At 32.1% G+C, this 26,314-nt stretch overlaps 1 protein-coding gene across 1 annotated transcript in view; it reads left to right on the plus strand.

Annotated features, from left to right (window-relative positions):
- The window catches only part of LOC116775698 (homeobox protein OTX1), a 30,500-nt gene extending 7,130 nt beyond the window's left edge, over positions 1-23,370 (plus strand). The window contains exons 2-5 of the mRNA XM_032668655.2: positions 5,550-5,813; positions 16,710-16,864; positions 20,698-21,420; positions 21,720-23,370. Of these exons, the coding sequence (XP_032524546.1) occupies positions 5,600-5,813; positions 16,710-16,864; positions 20,698-21,420; positions 21,720-22,001 (1,374 nt within the window). The 5' untranslated portion in view covers positions 5,550-5,599 and the 3' untranslated portion in view covers positions 22,002-23,370. The remainder of the gene's footprint in view (positions 1-5,549; positions 5,814-16,709; positions 16,865-20,697; positions 21,421-21,719) is intronic.
- Positions 23,371-26,314: the final 2,944 nt, after the last annotated feature.

A 26,314-nucleotide genomic window follows, 5' to 3' on the forward strand; every position in this document is an offset into this window, starting at 1 on the left:
GTTTAAGTTTCTTTACGTGGATATATCAACAATGATTATTACTTTCATTTATCTTGACTAGTATATATATATATTTCAACATACAGTAGAACCTCTATAAGTCGAATATCAAGTGAGACGACAAAAAATTCAAGTTATATAGTTTTCGACTTGACGGATTTTTATTCAACATAAAGAGGTTGAGATTCATTATTATAAATTTTGAGTTAGAGATGTAAATGAAAAAAAATGAAAAAAAAAAACTTAGTCGGTAACTTATTGTTATTCGAACTACAGAGGTAATGAGTCTCAAATAATCGAGTTGTAAGGTTGTAAAACAAAACATTGCTATGTTTGAGATACGGAGGTAAAATTTAAATTTTCGAGCTATGGAGGGAACGTATGTACCAAAATGGCTTGGACTCGCTATTATTTCGACTTAAAGAGGCCTGAGATTTCGAGGAATAGTGGTTTTACGGGAAAGGAACTAAATATTTTTTCGAGATTTGGAGGTTTTCGACTTAAAGAGGTTCTACTGTATATATATTACCAAAACAATTCAACTACCCCCGATATCTACATCCAAAGGTGCCTTAGTAATTTTAACCTGTAGCTAACTCAGTACTGAAAGTTGCTTCGTATTCATCTCATATAACTCGTGAATATAAAATGGCCGTCGTTCGTGAGCTGAAATTTTATATGTAGGTAAGTATTTTGACTGCCTGTAATTGTCAGCTTTTATTTGAGGGTTCAACAGATTTGAACGCTCTGGGAATACGTCGGATGGAGAGGAACCAATTCTTCAATAATTAATTGAATGAGGACAATACACACGCGGCCATTGTAACAAACGAATAAAGAAAAATATTACTATTATATATATATATATATATATATATATATATGTTGCATGTATAAGAAAAATAATATTCTCACATATACCTAAATATATTTATATTTTAATTTGATACTAAGCCGAATTGTCGCCAAAACTTTAAATTACTGAACTATTTGTGATAAAATTTATATGTTTAGATAGAGGCTGTATGGGAGAAATACTTGTATTATAAGTTTAATGTATGTCGTGGTGTCCTGGAGGTTAGGCCCGCTTCTCACACGTGAGGGCGCGGGTTCGAAACCTGGCAAGTACCGATGTGATCTTTTCCGAGTCATATGTACTTTGTAAGAGTGTTTAGACACCACTGACGGACGGTGAAGGAAAACCTCATGAGACAAACTGGTCTTATAATTTCAAATTATAAGATTGAAGTCGCCAACCCGTCTTGAGCAAGCGTGGTGATACATGCTCTGACCTTCTCCATGTGAGAAGAGGCCTTTGCTCAGCAGTGGGCTTCGATAGGCTGATGATGATGATGATGATGAAGTTTAATGTTCCTGAATCGTTCTAAGTACAGGTTTGTCTCATCACTAGGTACACACGAAGTGTCAACGGGTTTTCATTGAACCTACGTTAACACTACTATATGAAGGTTAATGAAATACTATTAACGCTGCGTATGTTGTATTAATGCGAACTGATACTTAGGTATTATTAAAAAACATCATTAAAATGATAAACAAAATTACTTCAAACGTACGTATATAAAATTTTTAAATCCTAATGTATACAGATTCAAGTTAAAATATCAATATATACGTGCAGATGTCGATTTGTGTGTATGTTTGTTTTGTTGTAACTCAATAACATTGTTACGCGCCTGACAGCCTGAATGCACAGCGGACTTGTTATAGTAATTTTTTTCAACCATCTTCCGAGACCGATCCGCACGATTCCACGGTCAATTATGTTAACAATTAATACGTAGGTAGAAACGTATTTAAATCAAATATGCATTGTTAAAATGAAATAAATTGAAGAAAAAAAAACATACCCACCTTAATTATTTATCAATATTTTTATATAATTTTGTATATAAATATATATATATATATATATATATTGTTATGAACATTGAATTATTCAAAATAATGAATCCCCGTATTCACAGGCCATTTCCCAATGGACTGATGGTGTACAACAGGTACGATGCCCCTGGGAGGGAATATGATCTGATCCCAGGACACGCTGTTCGGGGGGTTCCGATGATTAGACCCATTTAATATATATTTAAAACCTACTATATATATTAAGAATTATGATTATATATATTTTTTAAATTTTGTACTACCACAAGTTTTCGTCAAACCTCATAAATAGAGTAAAATACTCACGCGGTATATATAATTAAATCTAACTAGTACCGTAAATAGCAAAACTTTGGTTAATATATATAAAAATTTTATAATATGTAATTTAGTTTATCTTTCCGTATCTTTCGCTATCTTTTCGCATCTCTTCTATAATAATACGGTGTATTAACAACAAATTGTACCCATATTAATAACTATTCATTGAAGCTCCATCTCCCCGGGGACTCGCTAATGGCCTCTTAGCTAGCGGTCAGGGGGCGCGTTTAGCAAACTACACACGCTCTGTTTGGAAGTATTTTTTTTTGTGGGTTCTAAACCGACGCATAAATCGTAAATTATGCGAAGAAATATATTTGTTTAATCACAATATTATTATTAATTCCTCTACTAATATAATATTGTATGTTTTATACAGAAAACTATCCATACCCAGGAGTTATAAAACACAATAACTTTAATAATCTATAAGTATACTATCCAGCTATTTATACATATATATAGATTTCCGTTATAAAGGTAAAAAAAAGTCCAAATATATTCCTATACACAATAATTTAACCCAAACAAAAAAAAACCTTTAATAAACTAAATAAGATCGGTTCTTTACTAAACGTTATTTATATGTTTAAATAATATTATTTTTTCACCAATAACTATATATAAAACCTATTTTATTATCATATACATACATATTCTTGTCACAACGTGTATATATATATATATATATATATCTAAAATCCCCGGTATAATAGTTTTTACAGCCAGTTATTTTCTATCCCAATGTATACCTACCTTCATCACAATAGGCTGTTTTATAATTTGTTTACTGTGAAAAAAAAACGTGGCGCTCTCTATCACAATTAACACCCCGTGTCGGTGGTGACAGGCGTGTGTTTGTGTATCAATGCTATAGCTCAAGAACAAACATTCACCCTCGCAATTATATTTGCACAGTTGGCTACACTGTCGCCAGTGATTTATGTTTTTATTGAGACAAATATGAGCTTTTTTTTTCACATAGACTAAGAATTTCGATGGGCGTTCAGATGAGGATTTCCCGTGTTAAGGTCAACACAAGATTTGGTTGAGATGAGAGGAGGTAGTTAGTGGAAGTGTATCTGGCTTAGCCTGGATACAGGAAGATTAAATTAAATACTGCTAGACAAAAACTAAGTTAAAAATTAAAATCACTAACCAACTTCGCTGTGAATGATAACGTGTGATTTTACCTATCAGTTAATTTAATGTACGCCGGAAATGAATTCCTTAACAATGAGATCTCGTACTGTAGCGAGTATCGATTTGATTTGAATTAATACTTTCAGATGTACTCGCCTACTGCGTATTTTTTTGTTATTTTGTACATTACCCCCACGTTTCGTTTCCTTCAGCGACCGTGATCAGCAGATGAGATGCTGATTTAATTTTAATGCCTCTATTTCTGCCTTACATGGTGCTTATTTTTAATCTCGAGTACACCTGCATCAGTTGCATCCTATCTCACTCCTGGAATACGTCCAGGTCCTCATCATCATCAGAACTCCTGGATCATACCTCGTTTCTTTGTGTCAGCCTCCCATAAGAACTCTCTATTAGCGATATAATGGTATTTTTTTTGCTTACATTTTTTTCTTTCAATTCCGTGTAACTATTTGTCGTCGTCGTGCGGTTGAGGTATGTGTGTTTGTCTGTCACTCTATTATGCCGTAACTGTCAATAGCGTCGGGACCTCGTTTGTATGTTTTGTAACTGCCTTAATGTAGATTTAACTAAAATGCTTTTTTTTTTGCGCAGCAAACTTATTTAAATTTCCTTTAAATATTCGCGTTTTTATTTGATTATGTAGGTATTTAAATTTTCAAGACTACCGCATTATATTATTTTACTCAGAATCAAATTATTGTATATGTGTATATTTATATATATATTGTTTAAAATATATCTATACATTAACCTATAGCTAGGTATATAAAGATATAGAATTATTTTGAAATCTTGGCTGTAAGTATGTAGGTAGGTGCCTAACAAAAAAAAAATTGTCAAAAACCAATATTATTACCGGATTCATTCAAAATGGGAGGTCTTTTACGTGCCTACTTAACGTTATATATATATTGAAAAAAAAACTTTAGAAAACTTAATTTTTTTACAGAATTTCTCCTAAACTCAGTGACGTAGAAACTAACCGCTGCCATTATACAACCGAACACCTTTCGATCGCCGAAAAATATCTTGGAATTAAGAAAAAAATATATAATTTAACCAAAAACTATCTTATCACAACCACATAGAGTCGAATTTTAATGCATTCTGTAAGATGAATACCAAAAAAAATTTGTTTGTATTAATGTGAACTTTAAGCGGTTGGGATAGAGTCGGTTTTTAATTGTTATATAGTTAGGGCTTAGAACTGATCTCTATCTTCGGTTCAGGATAATCTCTTGTTGACTGGAATGAAGCCGGTTAGGAGAAAAATCTTTTGTCACCAGAACCTACCTACATTGAAAGTAAAATCATTTTTGCCATGACTCACTACAAGAAATGTTTATTTACTTAAAATGTTTGAGGTTATAAAAAAATATATTGAAGTATCCTTAATCAGTTAATTTTGTATAGCCAAAAAATATAAAACAAATACACCGTTATCACAGTACAAGTTAATCTGATTTATAGCTTGCAATATTTAAACTAACACATATCATTAATAGCTTAGCAAATTAATATATACATAGGCACTAACAGCTACCTACGACTAGACACTAAGTACACGTATACATCACTTGAAAAAGATCTCTCGAGCGTAATGACAGAACGTAAAAACATTCTGTAACACAAATAACTACAATAAACGAATATCAAACCGACAAGCGGACCCTAAAATTGCAACCCAAGAATAATATACGTGACAAAATGTCCGTAAACACCTACCTACCCGCAAAAAAATATACACAGAAAAAAAATATTACACGTAAAAGCATCACGAATCGATCGCCAACACCGCAGGCTGTGCCCATTGTGATGTAATTTGCCGAATTCTATAATTGCTATATAGGAGATTGACGTTTCATATAATCGGTTACACGGACTATATTAAAATGATTTTCATATAACATTAATATATTTTTTTCGTATCACAGTATTGAGTGTTGCATCACTCGAATCCTATCGTGACTGATGGCTCACCTGCCTCGTACTTGGTTTTGTAACAAAACAAAGTGCTCCACAGATTAAAAGATGTAATCTAGTTCATAATGAGATTTGACTATCAATAAATAAATATAATTATGTTAATTTAACTAACCTCATATATATGTCATTCGTATATCTCGTTATGTACAATGTAATATTTTCTGTTCTAGCCGCTATGTCGTCCTAGCCACGATGTCCACAGTCCACGTGAGCGTGTAAGATGGCGCTGCTGAACTCCTCGACCGCCAACGGTCCAAATCCTCAGAGTCATTCGACTCCACTACATCATTACTTCCACTATCTGAAGCAGCCGTCACCGTTATCACAGAACCCTTATGCCCCGGGACCTCACATGGGCATGGGCCCAGGACTCGGGGGCCTGGGACCCTTCGGACTGACCCACCACGGTCTCGAGGCTGTCGGATTCCCTCAAGGTATTTATTATAATAAACATATAATATAACAAATGCGAAAATATATAACTACTTATCTGTAGATGACTATTGTTGAATTCCTATACATCTCGTCAATCGATGTAGTTATACAGACAATATTGTTTGTATTGTATAACGACATAACGAAAACAGTGAAATAATATAAAAATTACAATAGCACGTGAATTAATATAAAAAAAAAACAGAAATAAAATAACGTACATACATAATGCCTAATGGATGTTGTCCAATAGAATGATGAAAAAAAATAAAAAAATTAAATAAACAGAGAACACATTTAAAAATAGAATTCCAAATTTAAAACAGCCAATCCGTATCATATATGGAATGAATTTAAAATTTAAAAAGAACGAATTTCATAAATGGAATTTTATATTCAAAAAGAGAATATTTATCAAATTTATAACGAGGAACTAATGTACGGGTATGAGTGGGATACATCAGGTTGTTACGAGTAAATTTTATCCAAGAATTATTTAGCTCTAGAAACATACAATTGCATAATTTACGTAGCAAGAAGACATCCTTAGGAATAATGAAAACAACCCCCTCGTAAGCGGCTTACGACCCCCACCGACCCCCGCCAGCCCCCGCCGACGCCCGCTCGTTACTCGTTTTAATTACTTCTCTAAGTTCAACATTATATCGGTCACATTTTTATTTTTAAATTTAAGACATTTCTTTTCTTTCATTCGGATTATAATGAAAGCACATAATAATAGCTGGCGACATAAAACATTGTTACTGTGAATTAATAAAAATGTTTCCATTAAAATTAATGTCTTATCCTTTTTTTTTTTATAAATTCAACGTTCATATTTAATACTTTTAGTTGATAAGAAACATGTTATATATATATAAGGTAAGTGTAAAACAATATATATATATATAGACCGGCGCGGCCGTCTGTTTGTCTCCATTATAAGTACCTATTATGAATACTTAATATATTCACGACTTTTCTCAATAACTTTTAAGTGAGTTACAATTATTCCTTATTTTAGTATATAAGACTAATTTAAACGCTGTATAATATATATATATATATATATATATATATATATATATATATATATATATATATATATATATATATAATTACCGTATTATAACGTGAATGTTGAGATATAAACAAAACGTGTTGAGAAATATTTATAAATGATTTAAGTCTATATATATATGTGTGTGTGTGTATGTGTGTGTGTGTGTGTGTGTGTGTGTGTGTGTGTGTGTGTGTGTGTAAATGTATTTCAATGTACCCATATATTTTGACGTAATAATTATTTCTGTTAATTCAAAATACTACCTATAAAGCCTTATATATCAAGGTCGCTGTCAAAACACAACCAATTTCCCTAGCAGATGTCTTTTTGTTATATTAATTGATTTTTTTTTTGTTAATCTCCGCAAAGCGTAAATTGAAAGGGTATAACCGACTTCACAAAGGGGGGATTTGTATTCGACTCGGAATTAGTGTAATGTTTTGATATCATAGATTGTTACATACATACATTGTTACTAATATATTTTATATATAACAACTACCCACATTAAAATTCGTGTACATATTTGCTTATATTTTTGTTAATCAAATAGAAAACATTTAATGTGGATAAACTATAGGTAATATATATATATATATATATATATATTAATTTAATGGTTATAATGTAACAAACAGACATACATCTGTCACAGTTAAGGAATTTTTGTGGCTTCCCGACACACTGACCGACATATCGACCCACAAACACCTGACGGGGTCAATGACATCAAATTAATCACATTAAAGAAATTAAGTACATTTTTATTAATTATTCTTATTAATAATAAATTTAATTAAATCTATCATTTATACAATATTATTTTATTTCAATTAAATGTATATTATATTTTTTTTTTTTAGAAATAATCAAATTTATATTAAATAATATTATATATATATATTTTTTTTTTTTTAATTTTTATTCTTATATAATTATAAAATTCTTACCCGAAGCGAGAAATCGGCTTAAAACTGGATGACAGACGAGAAATTAGTCATGATGTGGAATACATAGAGTTGTTACTATATATAATATATGTTTATTGATTATTATAATTAAATTAACCAGTTTCGTCACTAACATCCAACAAACAAACACACTAACATGTCATATTTTATTTTAAAAAAATAGACATTAATATATTATTAAATTAAACAAAATATTAAAAAAAAGATTAAATTTTATATTTAACTTACAAATATAGTATAACACAGTCGGGATTTGAAACTGTGACCGAGTCATTTTAATATGAAGTGACTACAGGGCCTCGCCATAACGAGCTATGTGATCATATTCATTATTCATATTAAAAAAGCTGTTTGTAACATATAAATCATACATAATTTTCATATAAAATATATATGTATAAAATAACAATAAAATTGTATTGGAATAAATAAGACAAATCCGTACAAATGTTTTACAATAACAGTCAATAAAGACGCTCGGTTATTATAAAAAATATTATTATAATGAGATATCATTTATTTAATAGTCTTAAAATATATATAAATGTGCTTTTCAAAATATCTGGATGTATAGAATCTAGATTTAGTCGATACAGATAATAAACAGGAAATATATAAATGTATATAATATATACAATACTAAACATGTTCTGGATGTGAATCGTAACAAACATGCAAACATATCGCCGTAGTTACCATCGAATAGCAGCACCATATAAATCCGTCGGTCATAAATAATATTTTTATCATTATTAAATTCCCGCCGCTACCGTAGTCTTTGATGTGTCCGCCATCTTGTCGGCCATGTTTGTTTGTTTTTTTTTTCTCCACCTTAATGCAATGCTCGTGTCAGTGTCGTCCTTATCTCAGCGGTGATGGTTTCGCTACTAAGATAATTTTAATTCACTGATAATTATTAATGAGTAGTTATTGTATTCAAATATATAAGTCACGACGCTTCTTGAGTTCTCGCTATGATTCAAGAGTTCATTGCTTTGGCATTTTGATTTGTTACAGAATATTGTTTAATACTAGTTTTTTGCCAGCGACTTTTTCCGCTTGGACTTTGGAACTAGGCTCAGAAGTGCATAGCACGTGTCACGTGACTTCATATAGGATACGAATCTCATGCCTTGATACGGCTTAAATATACAGAATTTTGGAAAAATTATAACGTATATCTTATTCTGATGACTAGACTACATTACTGTAAGGTTTCATTTAAAACAGTTTAATAGTTTTTGTATGAAAGAACAACATACATCCATGAATACATACCAATAAACTTGCATTTATAACAAAATCAGGATGCATATATGTAAAATCACAGCTAAAGAGTTCATCAATAATTAATTATTATAATATATTAAGTAATTAATTCAAGAACATTAAACGATTTGTCAAACAAGCTAATCGCTCCCATGGACTTACACTTGAATCACAATTAATGATTCCAAAATTAAATTATACGCCGCCGATGACGTCACTATATATGCATCCCTTTCTGACATAGAAGTGAAAGAGACGGAATCGTTTATATCTGGAAATTTGAAATGGAATAATTTTAAGAAGTAATTGCTTATTAAATTTTAAATATAATGTACGGGTGTATTTAGTTGAGGGAGCGTCGGAACGATTTAAATTGATTTAGTACTAATGTATTCACCCGGCGATGAGTGTGTGAAAGTTGACACGTTCCTATTTTAACAGCGGCCCGCCATTTCCCGGGGTTCGCAGATCAAACATTGGTTGACTTTCCTGATTGGTTGAATTTTGAGTTCCAATTTTGAATTTGTTATATTTGATTAATGATTCGATACTTGAATAATAATATTCCTTGTTGTTTGCCATATATATATGAATGTGGATCTTTATTTTCAAATATTAAATATTTTTTATAAGAATTCATTTGTAAATTTAAGTTCCTTGTTACTTGTTTAATTTATCTCTCTTCCTTAAATTTAAATATATAGAGAAACGAAGTTAGAAACTATTTGATGTGCTCTAAAATCTCACAGTTTATATTCAAGTTAATGTTATTTTTAGCCTCCGGGTAATTTTCTTCCCCCACTAAAGTGTTGCCAGCTAATTGTAAAGTCAACAGCGTTTTACTGTTTGTTGTTTTTTGCCGAGGGCAACACTTGCGAACCATTTGCGGCTTGAGTTACTATGTGACACTTTTTTATGTTTTGATTATTTAATTGATTATTAAAAACACGTGGCACCGTAATTATTACACGATATTAAAAATCAGTTGTTTATAAACTTAATAGAATAAAAACTGTCTAAGAAAAGGCACAACATGACGTAATATAACCTAAGGATTTAAATTTAAAACAGAGTACCTATAGAAACAATTTAGAAACCAAAATTACCCTGAAAGTCAGAAAAAGGATTAAAATCCGAAAAACATCCAACAAAAAGGTTCGAATAAAACTAACACAGGACGGAAGCTTCGAATAATATTTATTTGTAATTGTTTTAACGTGACGTGTGTATCCATTACTGTGAACAAACACTCGAGCACGTGACCAAACAGGACGCGTTCCGACTTACACTTTACATGCGCGAATCCAATTGGGACGTTCCATTTTTGAATTTTCGCCTTTGTTCCACGTGTGCCTGATAATGGAATATAGCGTTCCATTTTTGAATTATATTATGTGTGCTCGATAATAAACCTGTTCTATTTTCGAATTATCTCATCCTTTGTGTGTGCTCGATAATGGAACAAGTATAGCGTTCCATTTATTTCGAGCCTACACTAAACAAACAAATCAATTTAAGTTTTCTTTCTCTCTTATCTTTCCTTTAACGCACGCGTGCTGATAAAGTACTCATAATTGAATATCTTTTTATCAAAATATCTACGGTAATGTGGAGCGAAACAATGTAATACCATTAAAACTTCTTGTTTTAATAACTTCGTACTGTAAGTTTTATCTTTCTTATATCTTTTAGTGTAGGGTTGCCACTTTAATGTTTTAACAACATTCTTTTAACATTTTACACAATGATAAATTTAATATTAAATTCGTTCATTGTATTTGTAATTAGAATTTTCGTATATCAATAGTTACCTACTAGGATAGTTCTTTAGACGTAATCAGGTTTAATCACCGTATAAGTTACAGTTATATATGAGAACTAATATCGAATAGGTAGTTATAAATGTACTGAGATGTCTTCATTTAATATAAAGATATATTAGGTTCAACAATCATTTTAGAATCCCAAGTGTTCAGTGACATTTTATTTCACATAACAATAAATTGCTCATACCTAAATATATTAAGTAGTTATAACTAATATATATATGTAATATATTTCCATAGCGTTGTTTCGTATAATAAAAATAATTTCTTTGCAACCCTATTTAATATTCCGCCATTTTGTTTCTGTTCTAACTGACGTATCGCGTAATGGCGGCCGACGTCGCGGATATCCTCAGCTTGGTTGTTTTTTTATTACATTGTTACGTGGGAAGAAAATTAAAATATATTAAAATGAGAATAGAAAAATATGGCGGCCGTATTAATATGAAACGTGTTAATGTAGTCACATATATAATATAATATTCTATACAAGTATTATATATTATATTTGTTTTAATTCGTCTGTTGCTGCTTTATTAACCAGAGTGGTATATTTGACATTTTAACCGACTTACTCCGGGTGTTGTGTTACATGTCGCGTGCGAGCCGCGTGTGTTCTCAGCCTAATTCGTTTTAACTACTCCAATGTGTCCGCAGCTTAATTATATATCAACATAATACACTTCAGTGTTAAAATAACTTTGAAATTGTTTTACTGCTTGATATAAATAATAATATTACCATTGAGTTACACCATTGGAGTTAATAATGAAATTCTTTAAATCAAATTGATTATAATGAACACAATCTTTCAGTGTAAATATTGATAGTCCATACTTTCATATTTTGTTATAACATATAGAACTAATGTTTATCAAGTGTTGCTCTTCGTGAACTACCTTCGCATTTATACTCCCCCCACTCCCCCACTCTCTAAGCAGTCGTTCTTTATCTCCCCCCACCACTCGCCGTAATCCCGCTCGATGGTCGCCGCGGGGTGACCCCCGACCCCATAGAGATGGTCTGATGATGTAAGATTGATGTTTAATGTATTGCTTTTAAAATATGTTCAACTGCTTCGAGGTATAAAAAATATAGATGTTTTTACACATTTAACCAAATCATATATAGGTATATATTTATATTTTAATATTAATGAAATACAAAAACTATCAGCATACATCCAGTACGTAATATTATTCAAACACATCCGTCCGTCCGTCCACAGCTTCCGTTACAGCAAACCCCCGACAAACATATCGCTAATATCATTCAATCATATTTAACGCCCTTCCAGTTACAATAATTTATTTGATAAATTTCAATTTACCAACAATTCGGTTAGCCCCCGTGCGATGGCAACATTATCATGCTAATAAAATAACTCATTGATTCTATGGGGGAGGACTCTATCTAGAAAAATGTACCTTAACATTATATGATACGGTCGATATTAAAGTGCAGGTTGTATGAACGCTAATCTGTCACAACTTGTCGAGTACAACCCCCAGGGTTGCCGCTTGAATTTATGTGTTAACATGATTTATATGTTGCCAACCCTCACTGAAATATAGCTTTTGGTGTTAAATAAATGTACACATACGTGGGGACATAGTGTTTGCTGTTACTATGTTATGTGAGGCTATTGTATTGTCGTATAGTATATAAGGATCCGCTAAAAAATATATACATACCTATATTAATATATTAGTATCCATTTCAAACCTCATTAAGTAATACCTTAAACTAAAAACTATCAAGATATTGCAGAGAAGACCTAAATTCTTTTAAAATAAAAAGAATATCATCAATATGAAACAAACAATGCATTAAACAGATAAAATGTATAATAAATTGAACACAAAGCGTTGTTTACGTAAAGATTTTTACAACTAATTAGACAAACAACCCTAACGAAATGTAACAACAATCTCGGCTCCTCGTTGCCCGCCCTTTGCTGTCAAATTGACAGTTGACAGTGACAGTTGACGGAGCCTCCGGTGTTGCCAGTATAGACAAAAATAGACGGTACATTGTTACAATAGAGTCGTTTATATCATACAGCCGATGTGGCGCCCCATGAAATATTTTACACATCATTAACAGTCCGTGGGGATGGACGCCATGGAAAACGGGAAAATAACGAGCTGCGGTCCGCTGATGGGTGGAAGAATGATCTCAATGTTTACTTTATATATGTTATTATTGACTGTCTGTTTGTGATAATTACTAAGCTGAATTGTATAGAATTTATAATTATTTTTTTTAAATAATATAAACTCTTTATTAAAAAAAATATTATAATGTAATGAATTTAATTTTTTGATTTCTAGAAGATAAATCTCATGTTGTATGGAAAGGAATATTAAAACGATACTTTACTGAACGAAAGTAAGAAATTATTCCGTAATCAAACTCTGCGGATCTTGTAAAGTAAATAAATGTAGATATTAATATTGAACACATTGTTTGAATCGGATTCATTATACATATAAATAATACATGTGTCATTTAAATGTTATTTGAGAAACAAGATATAAGAGAAGCCATCCGTCATGATGGACGGCAATCAAATATCTGAATATTAACGAGCAAAAAATGATAAAACTCTACCTATATGACACATTGGAAAGCTGATGTTCGAGACAAGAGTTCACCATTAGCTGGAGGCATAAACAAAGTGGATCATCGGCCGTGAAGATTAGATCTAGTGAAAAAATATTAAAAAAAAAAATCTGTCATGAGGATTAACGTTCGGGACGCTATTGTCATTTTGACAATCGCTATCTCCGTCTCGCTCTGTCATAGTTATCGTGTGCGTTGGAGCGAGACGGGCGTATGTCTATTTGTTTTCACTTTTCTATGGCCGGGTAATGTGACAGTTTCGTATGAATGTTTGTTTGTTGAATGGGGTTTTTGAAATGATGCCGTATTATTTTATTTTTATAATCCGTGAGCCAGCGAGCCTGTGATGTCTAATAAAGATCCGCTACCCCCCAAATTTTGATATCTGATAATAGCTTTTTTTTATTTAGGGATACGATTTTATTTATAAATAAAATATAATCTATCATTCATATTATCTATGATATATTTCAACAAACTTGCGTTATTCGAATCATAGTTACATTTTACATTATTGAGTTTATAATTAATGTCTAAAATAAATCACAAAACCGAGCACAAAAACAAACAAGCAACTGATTCATCAAAACTTTTTCTTTCACGTTCGGCCATTTTGTTTATTTTTCAAAACGGATGTGACAAATAGCCGTGTACACGACGGATTACAAGATGAAAGAAAAGAAATTTTAAAAATGTACGTCCATGATACAAGCCTAGCTTACATTTGTATTTAATGTATGACATAATTGTATAGTGTTGCCATCACAAAAGTTAAACTACCGAAATAGTAGAAAACAAAATACTATTCAAATAAATTAAATTCTTCTTTTTATTAAAATTACCGCTTTCTACTGAAATCATATACGTAATACGTATAGATGTAATTTTTAAACGCAGTAAATAATACATATACCATTATTTGCTACCTCTATCTGTCTCTTTGTTCCGGCTAACTTCTAAAATGAAACTAATACCTATTTTTCGGATATACTACGCGAGTTTTTTTTTTGTTAAAACTACATACTCCCGACGTTTCGGTTACCTTTCAGCAACAGTGATCACGGTTTAAACAAAAAATAAATCTCGCGTTGTACCTACATATATCCGAATAGTATTAGTTTCATTTAAATGAATAAAACTCGCGAAAGTCTTAGATCTCGTTAACTTCTAAAATGTCTGTAGCGATTTTGAGGGTACTCTTACTGGCTGATAGACGATACGATAAGAATGAAGAAGTAACTTCGACTGTTTTATATTCTAAAACTATTAAATTTTTATATTTTAAAATTATAACTATTTCGCTTAGGTGATATCGCGGAAGAAACTGCATAAAAATCTTTTCATTATAAACAAACAGATATAACCAATGTCCAATATTACCAATTTTTAATGTCCAAAAATGTATAAGATTTGATTAATTTAAGTTAATAATTAACATGTAGGTAGCATTTAACAGAAGAAAAACCAAGCGTACACTGAATCCGAATTAAAAAAAAAAAAACCGAAAAAATCGTCCTAATTTCAACATTCGCCAACATATATCGGTAAATCCCTAAGTTTTACTGAAAAGTCTTAAGAATTACCGCAGTCCGAGCCTTTATAGTAACATATATATAATATATTTATCCGTCAACAAAATGTTATATAACAAGCAAATAAGTCTGAACCAGTGACTAATATTAATTTCATTTTGTTTCATTTACAACGCTGTTTCGTATCAAAACTATTCTTTTATTTCAAAGTTTATAATTCATCTTACAAGCTACACCAAACGTGACGTAAACACGAATTATTTTTATAAAAAGAAAGTTTTTTTTTAAATTAAATTTATAACAGCGGGATTCGAATCTGCGACCTCGGGATGTCGTTGCCGTCCCTTTGCTGTCTGAGCTATAACACGGATCCGCTTCTATAACATTATCTTTGTTCTCAACATAACTATTGATTGGAATAATATTTATTACGTACAAATAAATTATTTGCTTTAATATATAAATAAGACTAATTAAAAAACCAAGAAGTCGTGGTGGCCTGGAGGTTAAAGGCCCGCCTCTCACACGTGAGGGCGCGGGTTCTAAATGTGATCTCTTCCGAGTCATATGTACTTTCTGAGAGTATTTAGACACCACTGACGGACGGTGAAGGAAAACATCGTGAGGAAACCTGGTCTTATAATTTCAAATTATAATATTGAAGTCGCCAACCTGTTTCATGAAATATTTAAACTGTTAGTTATAACGTCGGCGTAATGCTTAGTACGAGTGTTGCTTCATCATCATCATCAGCCTATCGGAAGCCCACTGCTGAGCATAAGCCTCTTCTCGCACGGAGAAGGTTTGAGCATTAATCCCCACGCTTGCTCAAGACGGGTTGGCGATTTCAAACTTATAATTTGAAATTATAAAGTCCAGGTTTCCTCACGATGTTTTCATTCACCGTCCGTCAGTGTTGCTTAGTACGAGTGTAATACTGAAACGACAATCATCATACCGTCGGTAAAGGAGTTTGCATTTAAACGTTTTTATATAGAATTCTGTATGTCCTTACCACTGTATTACACGTAAGGTAAAACTACATACTTACCGTTTGTATTGCGAGTTGCGACGGTATGATCTTGTGGTGATTTACTAAAAGGAAAAAAGGTCTTAATTATACACAAAGTCTGATCGTTTATACATATTATTGTGTATAAAAACAATATAATTAATGAAGAAAAATTATGAAAACTATCATTTTCAAAATATAATTAAAATTCGCACTGAATAATAAAAGCGAGAATAATTTTTTCACGACATATTTAAAGTGTCGAGAACAAATAATATTATATCTTAATATAATTAGATTTTGTTTATCCAATGTAAAATTTTATATTGACATTGGCTGTATGGTTTGTGCACGAGGGAAATGTCAGAGAATAATCCCACATCCCGTCCGCCCGTGATCGCGGTCGCTGCAAAGTAACCAAAACGTCGGGAGTGTGTAGTTTTAAAATAATCAAATACGCGTAGTAATAAAAAAAATATTAGTTTCATTTAAATGAATACTCGAGAGTCTTAGATCTCATTAGGGAATATCTAATCAAGAGGTCTAGAATTAAATCTAGTTGTTTATTATGTATATTATATTGTATATTTGTTCCAGGTGTGAATCCTCGTAAGCAGCGGAGGGAAAGGACGACCTTCACTCGCGCTCAGCTGGATGTTCTGGAAGCTCTGTTCGGGAAGACGAGGTACCCGGACATCTTCATGAGGGAGGAGGTCGCGCTCAAGATAAACCTGCCAGAGTCCAGGGTTCAGGTACGTTGATAACTATATAGTACAAAGATTTGGATGGTTTACCGACTTTGTCATAAGTGTATTATGTTTTTCGTACATTAACGTTATACAAGTGTTCTATCCTAGCGTTTAAAGTGAGGGAACTCGTTTAAAATCAACTGCATTTTATTAAGGAATACCTACATATATGTGTAGCTCGTCCGGCCATAAGAAAAGAAAATACATTTCCGATTAATGTACCTACTAATGTATTATTATTAAAATCTAGACATATTTATTAAAGTCTTAGCAAAAATTAAAAAAAAAATCTTCTAGAAATAGCCACCATTACATATAGGCCTTCAATATTCCAAGGGAAATTTCGCCACAGCTTGCTCCAGAGATTGTTTATGAGACTCAATGTCGCCGTATTTTTTAGATTAGACTAGACTAAAACTGACCACAATTTGCGGTCTGAAGTTTTGTGGTCTGGGTTAGGCGAGGGTCAATCTCAGCTCCTATAGATTCTTATAAAATTTGTTTTCAGGGCAGGCGCGGGTAGTTTAACATTATCGCGTTAAGAGGTTTCACATATGATCTGAGTTCATCAAGATAAACCTTGCCTATAATTTTCATTTCTTTTCACAATAATCTATTTTTTTGACTCGTTGATGAGACAAGCCTCATGAATGTACCTTCCAAACTTCAGCTCTTCCTTGGAACTCTATATTTTTTCTTATTGTAGTGTGATACGATCTTAAAATTTTCTTCACAGTATCTGATCTTAACAGTTAGTTAATCTTCATGCAAGTTTATTTTTATATATAAATTTTTTATTTTTTGTTATCTTCTAGTTTTTTGTGTTGTTTAATTTAATTCATTATTATACTGTTTGTAACACGTATTGTGTAAACGTTGAGCTCGTGTGTAGTAACCATGAACACCAGTATTAGGAATTATATAAGGTGGCAACCGCAGGTCCCAGGACAACTACGAAACTTACTTATATGTATATTATATTAATAATTACATATTAATTCTATAACCTACGCCTAAGACTACATGATTGCCCCGATGTTAGGATAGCAATGCCATTCCATAGCTTGTGTGGTGTCAGGAATCTTCTGGTTCACAAGGCTTGGTGTCCGTTCCGCGGAGTCAGCGGCGTCACTCGTTATATGATATTTTATCCATACAACGATGTTGCCCCGGCGATGTTCATTTATTTTATAATATGTAGCGCGTACGTTACACAGGCAATACTGTTATTATATTATGATAAATGTTTGTGTTTATGTCGATTAGCTTTTAAATAAATAAAGAAATGATCAATATCTGTGCCTTTTGCCGTATCGCACGGAAAGTATTTTGAGCGATCCACTCTCTTAAATCTAAAGATTGTTTTCATGTCCTGCGTGTGGACGGGCTTCAGGTGTTGTTTGTATAATACGCGACAGAGTCCTCGAAGAACCTTAATTTCTCGAGATAAGATTTTTTTGCTCCCTAATGAGGTTCCGTCGAATTCTGGCTATAACAGTATTAAAAGCCTTTGCAGTTTCAACAGCACCTTTCAGAGGTAGATCGTTTTTGGTCCAGGGCGGACGAAACTTTATTGTATCTGTGAAAATACGACTGATACATAGCTTTGAAGTGTTTGGAGTCTGTCCGACGGCTTCGTACCATCGTGCAAGGCGATCATTATATATGTATCTATTCTCTTAAAAACCTCATTCCATATTGTAATTTAATTATGAACACTAAAACATACATATGTTAAATGGCCAAAAACCGCAAGATTTAAAAATAATAGGCACACGCTGTATATAATCCATAATAATTATGTTGAAAGAAAGTAATGTTTTATGTGACAGTATATGGCTGGACTAGTTATGTATATATAATCGTTTTATAACATAAATCCTTTTTTACAAAACGAATTCCCATTTAAGTAATAATTTCCAAAACGATATTAAAACTCTCCCGTTAAAAGTCCGTGTCAAAATGAGCTTCATTTCTCACGAGCGTCCAATTTATACGAACAAGCTTCGGGCATTAACCCGGAATAGAATTACGTTCCAAATTTGAAATTCGAAAATCGAATCAATCCGCGCCATTGTTTGAACGGATGTTGACACTTGATAGACATTACGCTTAAAATATACTTAACGTAACAAACATTACTAGAAAAAATTTTAGAAAATATACTTCATATATATATACTTATAAGTTTTATATTAAAAATAATCCTTTATTATTTTTTATTTATTAACAGTAAGAATTGATAAGTATTCAAACGCTCCCTCCTAGATGTTATCTGATCAGCCAAATAATTGAATTGATCGCTAATAAAGATATTTTTAATTGGATTAATATTTTAAACTCGCCTTCATTATTACATACGTACATATATACACCGCCGGCTTCGTCTGTATTCAACTTAACAAACGGATATATTCTCATTTCCTATATATGTATTATTATCGAAAAAAATATACCAAGACTAATATATTAATATATCTATATATTTTTGTATCGTGCAAGTTACAGCGCTCCGCGGATTAAGCGACCCTCGTGTTAATAGGTTGGATGTGAGAGCAATGAATTCGTATATTATATTTGTAACAGATGCGTGCTCCGCGGCATTATACCGCACACAATGCATGCAGTGCATAGGTACGAAAAAAACAATAATCATATATATATAGCCTAGTAAACATTCGAGCAATGTACAGTAACACAACGAAAGAGGTAAAGGGAAATCGGACTTTTATATATAAAAAATGTATAAAAATAAATAAAAAAATGCATCTAATGTTGAAATAACTGAACAAACTAACACGGCGAATATATATTTCTGTGACTGTTTGTTCCGGTTTAACTCCGGAACGGCTAGACCCATTTCGATCGAACTTTACCCGCTGATACAACGATTTGTAAATTGTAACTGTTGTTACTATGAGTAACGATTTCTTTTAATTTAGAAATATATAACTTTAGTTCTAACACACGCAGACTTAGAAAATAGTGATGTGACGTAGGTATGTTTATCGATACGATCGTATCACCGGAACCCAATGATAAACAGACAGACATTGTTAAGTAGAATTGATCACAACGGATCCTAAACAAGACGCATCTGTTATAAATTACGATTGTTAGCGAATATTTTTTAAATTAATTTATCTTAATATTAAGTTTAATATTATAAGCAATGTATTAATAATATTTGTATGAATAAACATATTTTATCTTTTACTTACTTAGCTGAAATTTATTTTGTATATAAAAAAAAAGATTTTTGATTGAAAGCAAGAAAAATTGTCGGACATTTTATTTGATTATTGAATTTTATTTAGAAAAAGTTTAATTCCAATATATTAGAAATTTACGTTAAATACGGAAACTGATAGTCTGAAGTGAATACGAGGAACTATAAGTTGAAAGTTTTGTTCATATTAATATAAAAATTATTGATGCATTAAAAAAATTATTATTTCTAATATCTTACTCAAATTATAACAATTTAAATTTAGGGTAGTTCGATAAAACAATTAAGACAGTACAGCGGACGTAGGTACATGATTTTAACGAAAATACCGTAAAGTTTTTAGGTGAAGTAAAACAAAATCAACTATCAAACAGTACATAACTTATTGTAAGTTGAAGTTAGTTTGAATAAACTTTTTTTTTTAACTTAAACGATGAGAAAGAAAATAATATTTATCTTAAATAGCCATCACAAGTATGTTAGCTTAATACACTTCAAAGTCGTTGAATAATATTCATATAAAAAATATAAAACTATGGAATAACGTCTTCCTTACAATACTTCTATAATGTTTCTACCAAGTAATAATACTCAACACTATCAACAGGTCTGGTTTAAGAACCGTCGCGCCAAATGTAGACAACAGCTCCAACAACAGACGAACTCGCAGATCAGCAGCAAATCTTCTTCATCATCAAAGACGATATCCGCAGCCAGCTCAATGAAGAGCTCCTCCAACAAAATCTCCTCAACGAAACCCTTAACCTCCTCCAACTCCTTGACCTCCACGCAGAACAGCATAACCACATCTTCCCCCAACCTCCCCACCCCCACCACATCCGTCAGCCCCCCCATCAACGTCATATGCAAGAAAGAATCCGCGCCCAGCTACGACTCGTCCCCGCTAAACAAAAACCTCACATCCATCAACCATTACACCAACGATCTCCGGACCAAAGATTCCTCTCCATCCGAGGTGAACGTCCACAACTACGGAGTCACGCCCAAACAAGAACTATACAACAGTCCCAAAAGACTTGAATACAATAAAGTGGACTATACAGAGAAATTCGGTGGGAATCTGGTCAAAGAGCAGTACAACTCGCGCCTGACGGGCAACCTCACGCCGCTGGGGTCCAATTCCTCTATAATGACGACCCCATCACCCCCAATCACCCCCCAGAGCATCAACGGGCCGGGGAACGTTTATCACCCCGACAGCTACAACAGCTTCCACTGGCCCGGCAGCTCGGACTACATCCGCAGTTACTCCGGCACACATCACCAGGGATACGGACAGAGTTACAACTCGCCTTACTATCCCTCACAGGTGAACATATGATAGTCTTGTCACGTCACATTTACGATATCGATAATTTAAATCCCACTAATGAATACAATTTTTCATTTGATATAACATATATTTTATTGAACTGTTATTCGGATGCTATGCGTTTTTTTAATTTCTGCATTCTAACGACGCCCCGGTCGGTTTACAGCCAGCGTGATCACGTGCGGACGATATGAGGGCGTCGGCTGATGTGAAATAATAAAAACGCGTAGTCCCCTACAACTTGTTATATCATTGAAATTTTTAAAATATAAAATAATGTTCTATTCGTCCGTTAGATGGAATACTTCAACGGGTCATCAGTGAACCAGGCTCACGGGAGTCACCACGGTCACAACCTGTCAGCGAACGGCAACCAGCTGTACAACCAGGTGTCGTTCGGCAACCCGTCCCCGCCGGCCGCCTGGAGCTCACACAACATACTCTCGTCGGGAGCCGAGTCCCCCGACAACCAAGCCCAGAACCACCTCAGCATGATCCAAGCATCACAAATAACGAACTTCCCCAACACCAGCAATAGTTACTTCGCGCCGGAGAAATACGGCATCAATATGGTCTAGTTGTTTAATAACGACTCTCCGAAATACATTCGCTCCGAACACGTTCATCATTCGCGTATCATTTCACGTTCCGAATTCAAAATCGCTCCATCGCGTTCAAAATCAAAGCCGACATCTGAATTCGAATTTTAAAATCCTACCACTTGAGTAGACTCGGTGTTAAAGGAATTCGATTTTTAAAATCGTTTCATTTCATTTGATATCCAAGTTTGAACAAACATTCGAATTTTAAAAATCGCTCCGATTCCCACAGCGTTGAGTGATTTGAAATGTGGAAGGATTTTGAATTTGGAACGTTTCATGTGACGCGTCAGTACATATCAAGGATTGAGAGCGAATGTAGTTCGTACAGCTCGCTCTTACATATTGTTATAAACTAAGTGTTCTAAACGTCGCCTGGACGGCGGGAATTTTGACCGTTTGAAATATGCTGAAATTAATTGAAACGACTTAAAACACACGATACCTTAGATTCAAACGTACGTAATGTCCGCCGTCAGACGATTTTATAATATTTTTCGTATAATTTCTTATAAGATTCCTAAAAATCAACGAAACTGAACTCAGGCCTAAGAAACGACGACCGTTATCTCGTGAGCCGCTCGTGACTCGGCGACGCTCGGAGCGCGGGAGTGATGTACATAATATGTGTAATGTTTCATTTATAATTATAATTTAATAAAAAATAAATAAATTCAAATGTAAATGTGCGTGCTGATCGTATGTATATGTGGAATAAGAAATGTTTAGGATTACTAAGTGTTGTTTAGGGGAGTCCCCGGCGTTGCTCGCGGTGTTGCCACTACAGAAGAATCACCGTTCTCTATATGTTTATGATTTCTATCATACGTTCCGTTTTCCCACTCGCACTGTGACGTCACATCCTGTGCGTTTTGTACAGCTAATGTAAAAAATAATAATAATAATAATAATTTATATATTTACTTATTATAAATATTAATTAATTCTAAGTCGTATTTGCGTCGTCAAATAGTCTTTAATGCAATTCAACTTGGGACGAGTATTGTTTTATTAGTGTCTGTATAGAACTGGAAGCGTCATCAAAACGGGCTTAGTATTTTATTTCGTCACGACTGAAACTGCGTTTCTATTAATTTAAAATTTTTTAATTGATATTTTTGTATAAATTGATATATTATGATGAAAAAGATTTCTTTTCTAAAGGAATTGTAGATAACGTGGAAGTAATATTAGAGCCTTGCTTGAACATAGCTAAGTTAGTTAAGTATCGTAATGTGTTTTGGGCGAAGTCAGTGTAATTTTTTTTTTTTTAGTTTTTTTTTTGTAACCTAAGTTGTAATAAATAGCTAATGAATTATTGAATCCGAATATATGCATATAAAATACATTCAATGTCTTTCATTTATTATAATAGTTACTAAAGTTTTACCGAAAACGATACAGCGCAACTCTAAATGGATATTTTCGTATGTGAATACCAAAAGCTAGTAAAAATATATATATTACTAAGTACTTATCAATAGTACCAACATTAAAATATTACATTAAAAACGATTAAAAAAAATCTCTTTTTAATAAGAAAATAATGTAAAGGTAAGAACTAGCATTACCTTGTCGTAGTTTCTACTAGTTTGTCTTAAACGAAACCAATCTTATATCATCTATAGACAAAACGAGATAAATCTATAGATAATTTTCATCTACATAACACGGAGTTTTCACTACTGGAAGCCATACATTTAAAGAACGAAAACCATTAAAAATTTTGTCATAAACATTGTGATGATATTAAAGATAATTAGGAAGGTACACTCAATTAAAAAAATACGTAATTATTACGAAAAAAGCTTTAATTAAATTAAAACAGTCACAGTTACTTATGTTGTATTTTTTTTAACTAGTTTATTACTAACGATTTCTATTGTAAGTTATTTACGCGAGTATTCATTGGAATAAAATTAATATTCTCCGTATCGGTCGCGACCGCTGCAAAGTAACCGAAACGGGAGCGGGTAGTTCAAAATTATCATAAACGCGTTGTGAATACGAAAAATATTAGTTTTATTTTATATTTATTATCAATATATGAAACATATTACTTGGTCTCCGCGCCGTACCAGCTCAGTGTAACGTGATAGTTCGCTGACAGGAAGCCCTCGGACTGCCTTGGATTGTGTTTCTTTGATTTTATGTCGTCTAAAGACTTAGGGATTTTATTTTCTTCATATTCTAGGTTTCATTCATGTATACATACGTTTTGTTGACGTTGTGTGATTATTTTTTATTTTATTTTTTATATATATAACCTTAGTAAATGTAGGCCGTCGGAAAATTTTAGTAACGCAACAAAATAATGAGAAAGGAATTTTTCATTCCCTTAATGTGGACTCAATTTTTTTAATCAATAGGTAGTTATATAAAAATACCTAAACAGTTTGTTTGTTAATAAACAAAAAATATATAATACATTTGTATTTCACGTCAGATCTTAAGGTTTTGATAACATTTTTGAAATAATTGCTTTTTCATTTTAGTGCATGTATGTACGTACAAGGTTATCTCAAAAACTGCTGATCTCATTTCATTCGGTATAAAGGTTACATTCACTAAATAAATGTTCGGAGATAGGTAATCGAAAATTATTTAGTCTGAATTCTTGTCGAAAATTACAAAATAATAACTCTCATAGACATTTTCTGTTTTTTAACGACCGTAGCCAGTTTTTTAGATGTTTCTCAGAGAAATCACATGAATAACTTCATACTTACCTGGATAAGTATTTTTTATAATCATTTTAATGTTTGAATTTTTTAATAGGACTTTTTGAAAAAAAAAAAAAATTATCGGTATCAATATGTCCTTTTTATACGGTTAATAAAAATTTTTTAGGAATTATTATTCTTTTATATATTAAACAAACAATGTTCATAGACTAAATACCAATAATTTTTACCATTAACATTACGTTAGTAGCATTTAAAAAAAAACTTTAAAAAAAATAAGTTGTATCATTATCTATCAAAAACCTCTTTATACCAGGAATCGAAAAGTCTTAATGAAAAAAAAACAAAACATTATGTATCTCGTATAATGATAGAAATTATTAATTTAATTAAATTAACTTTAATAATACAACAAAATAAATCGTCCATTAATATCTAATAATAGCGAATCTTAACTTTATTGTACATATTAAATACTTTTCATTTATTGAAACGCAGCTCATTGGACTGCAATTACACAGACTATAAAATTTTATACACAATAAAAGTTTTATTAATATCTGAAGTAATTATAGAATATATATTTTTTTTATTTTATTTATTCATGTGTATTTTAATTCAAAATCATTGTTATAAATAAAAAATGTCGTCATCTTCGTCGTTTAATGTTAAAATTATCTGTTTAGCGTACCGCTGTGGATTCTACCAACATAACTATAGCAAACTTTACTTGTACGCGCGTATATTCAGCGGAAATGTATTTTTATTTTAATGTTGCAGCCCTGTTGAGACAACCACATGTAACCGACATACCCAAAACGACTTTACCGACTAATAAATAAGACTCAAATTTGTATGAACTTTTTAAGCTATAAGACCATCTCTACCGACTGTCACCCGCGCTCGTACTCAGCAACACTCGCGGCTGTATATAGTGGACTGTTGTCATCTCGCTCACACTCATTGAAACATTATATCTCCGCACTCTTTCCTACATTAAGCCGCTTATCCTCGTCCCGCGCGCTTCGATCCGCGCCTATAGAGACCTATTCTATAATTTTGTGATATTAAAATATTATTTCATTTTTTTACATCGTATACTATTATACAAAAAATATATATAAGTTTAGTATTAAAAACTTGGAAATAATTATATTAGTATTTTATATTTCTCTACTTTTCTACTAACACAGTATTCTATTTCAAAATAACATCTTGTCACGTAACTACCAAAAAAAAAAGGAACAATTTTTTTTTATTATTTGTGTATAAAATATATAATTTTTAAACAATAAACATACATTTAATTCAGTCTGTAATATTTATTGGGTATTTTTTATATACTTACATATATATAATATATATAACGTCAGATACCAGAATAGACCCCCAAGAATATATTAGAGCGTTCTCTCCCCTATATAACAACATATAAGGTAAGTTTCTTCGGTTTGAATCAAAAATGTATTTCCATAGACATTTTTTACGAAATTATCCATTGAATATGACATCCGATATATTACATTGCAAAATATCAAGAAAATTATCGACATTACTGAGAAATTTATCGAAAAGCTTGAAACCTAACTAGTACGAGAATAAATAGTA

Source organism: Danaus plexippus, chromosome 27 (assembly GCF_018135715.1).
Source record: "Danaus plexippus chromosome 27, MEX_DaPlex, whole genome shotgun sequence".
NCBI lineage: Eukaryota > Metazoa > Arthropoda > Insecta > Lepidoptera > Nymphalidae > Danaus > Danaus plexippus.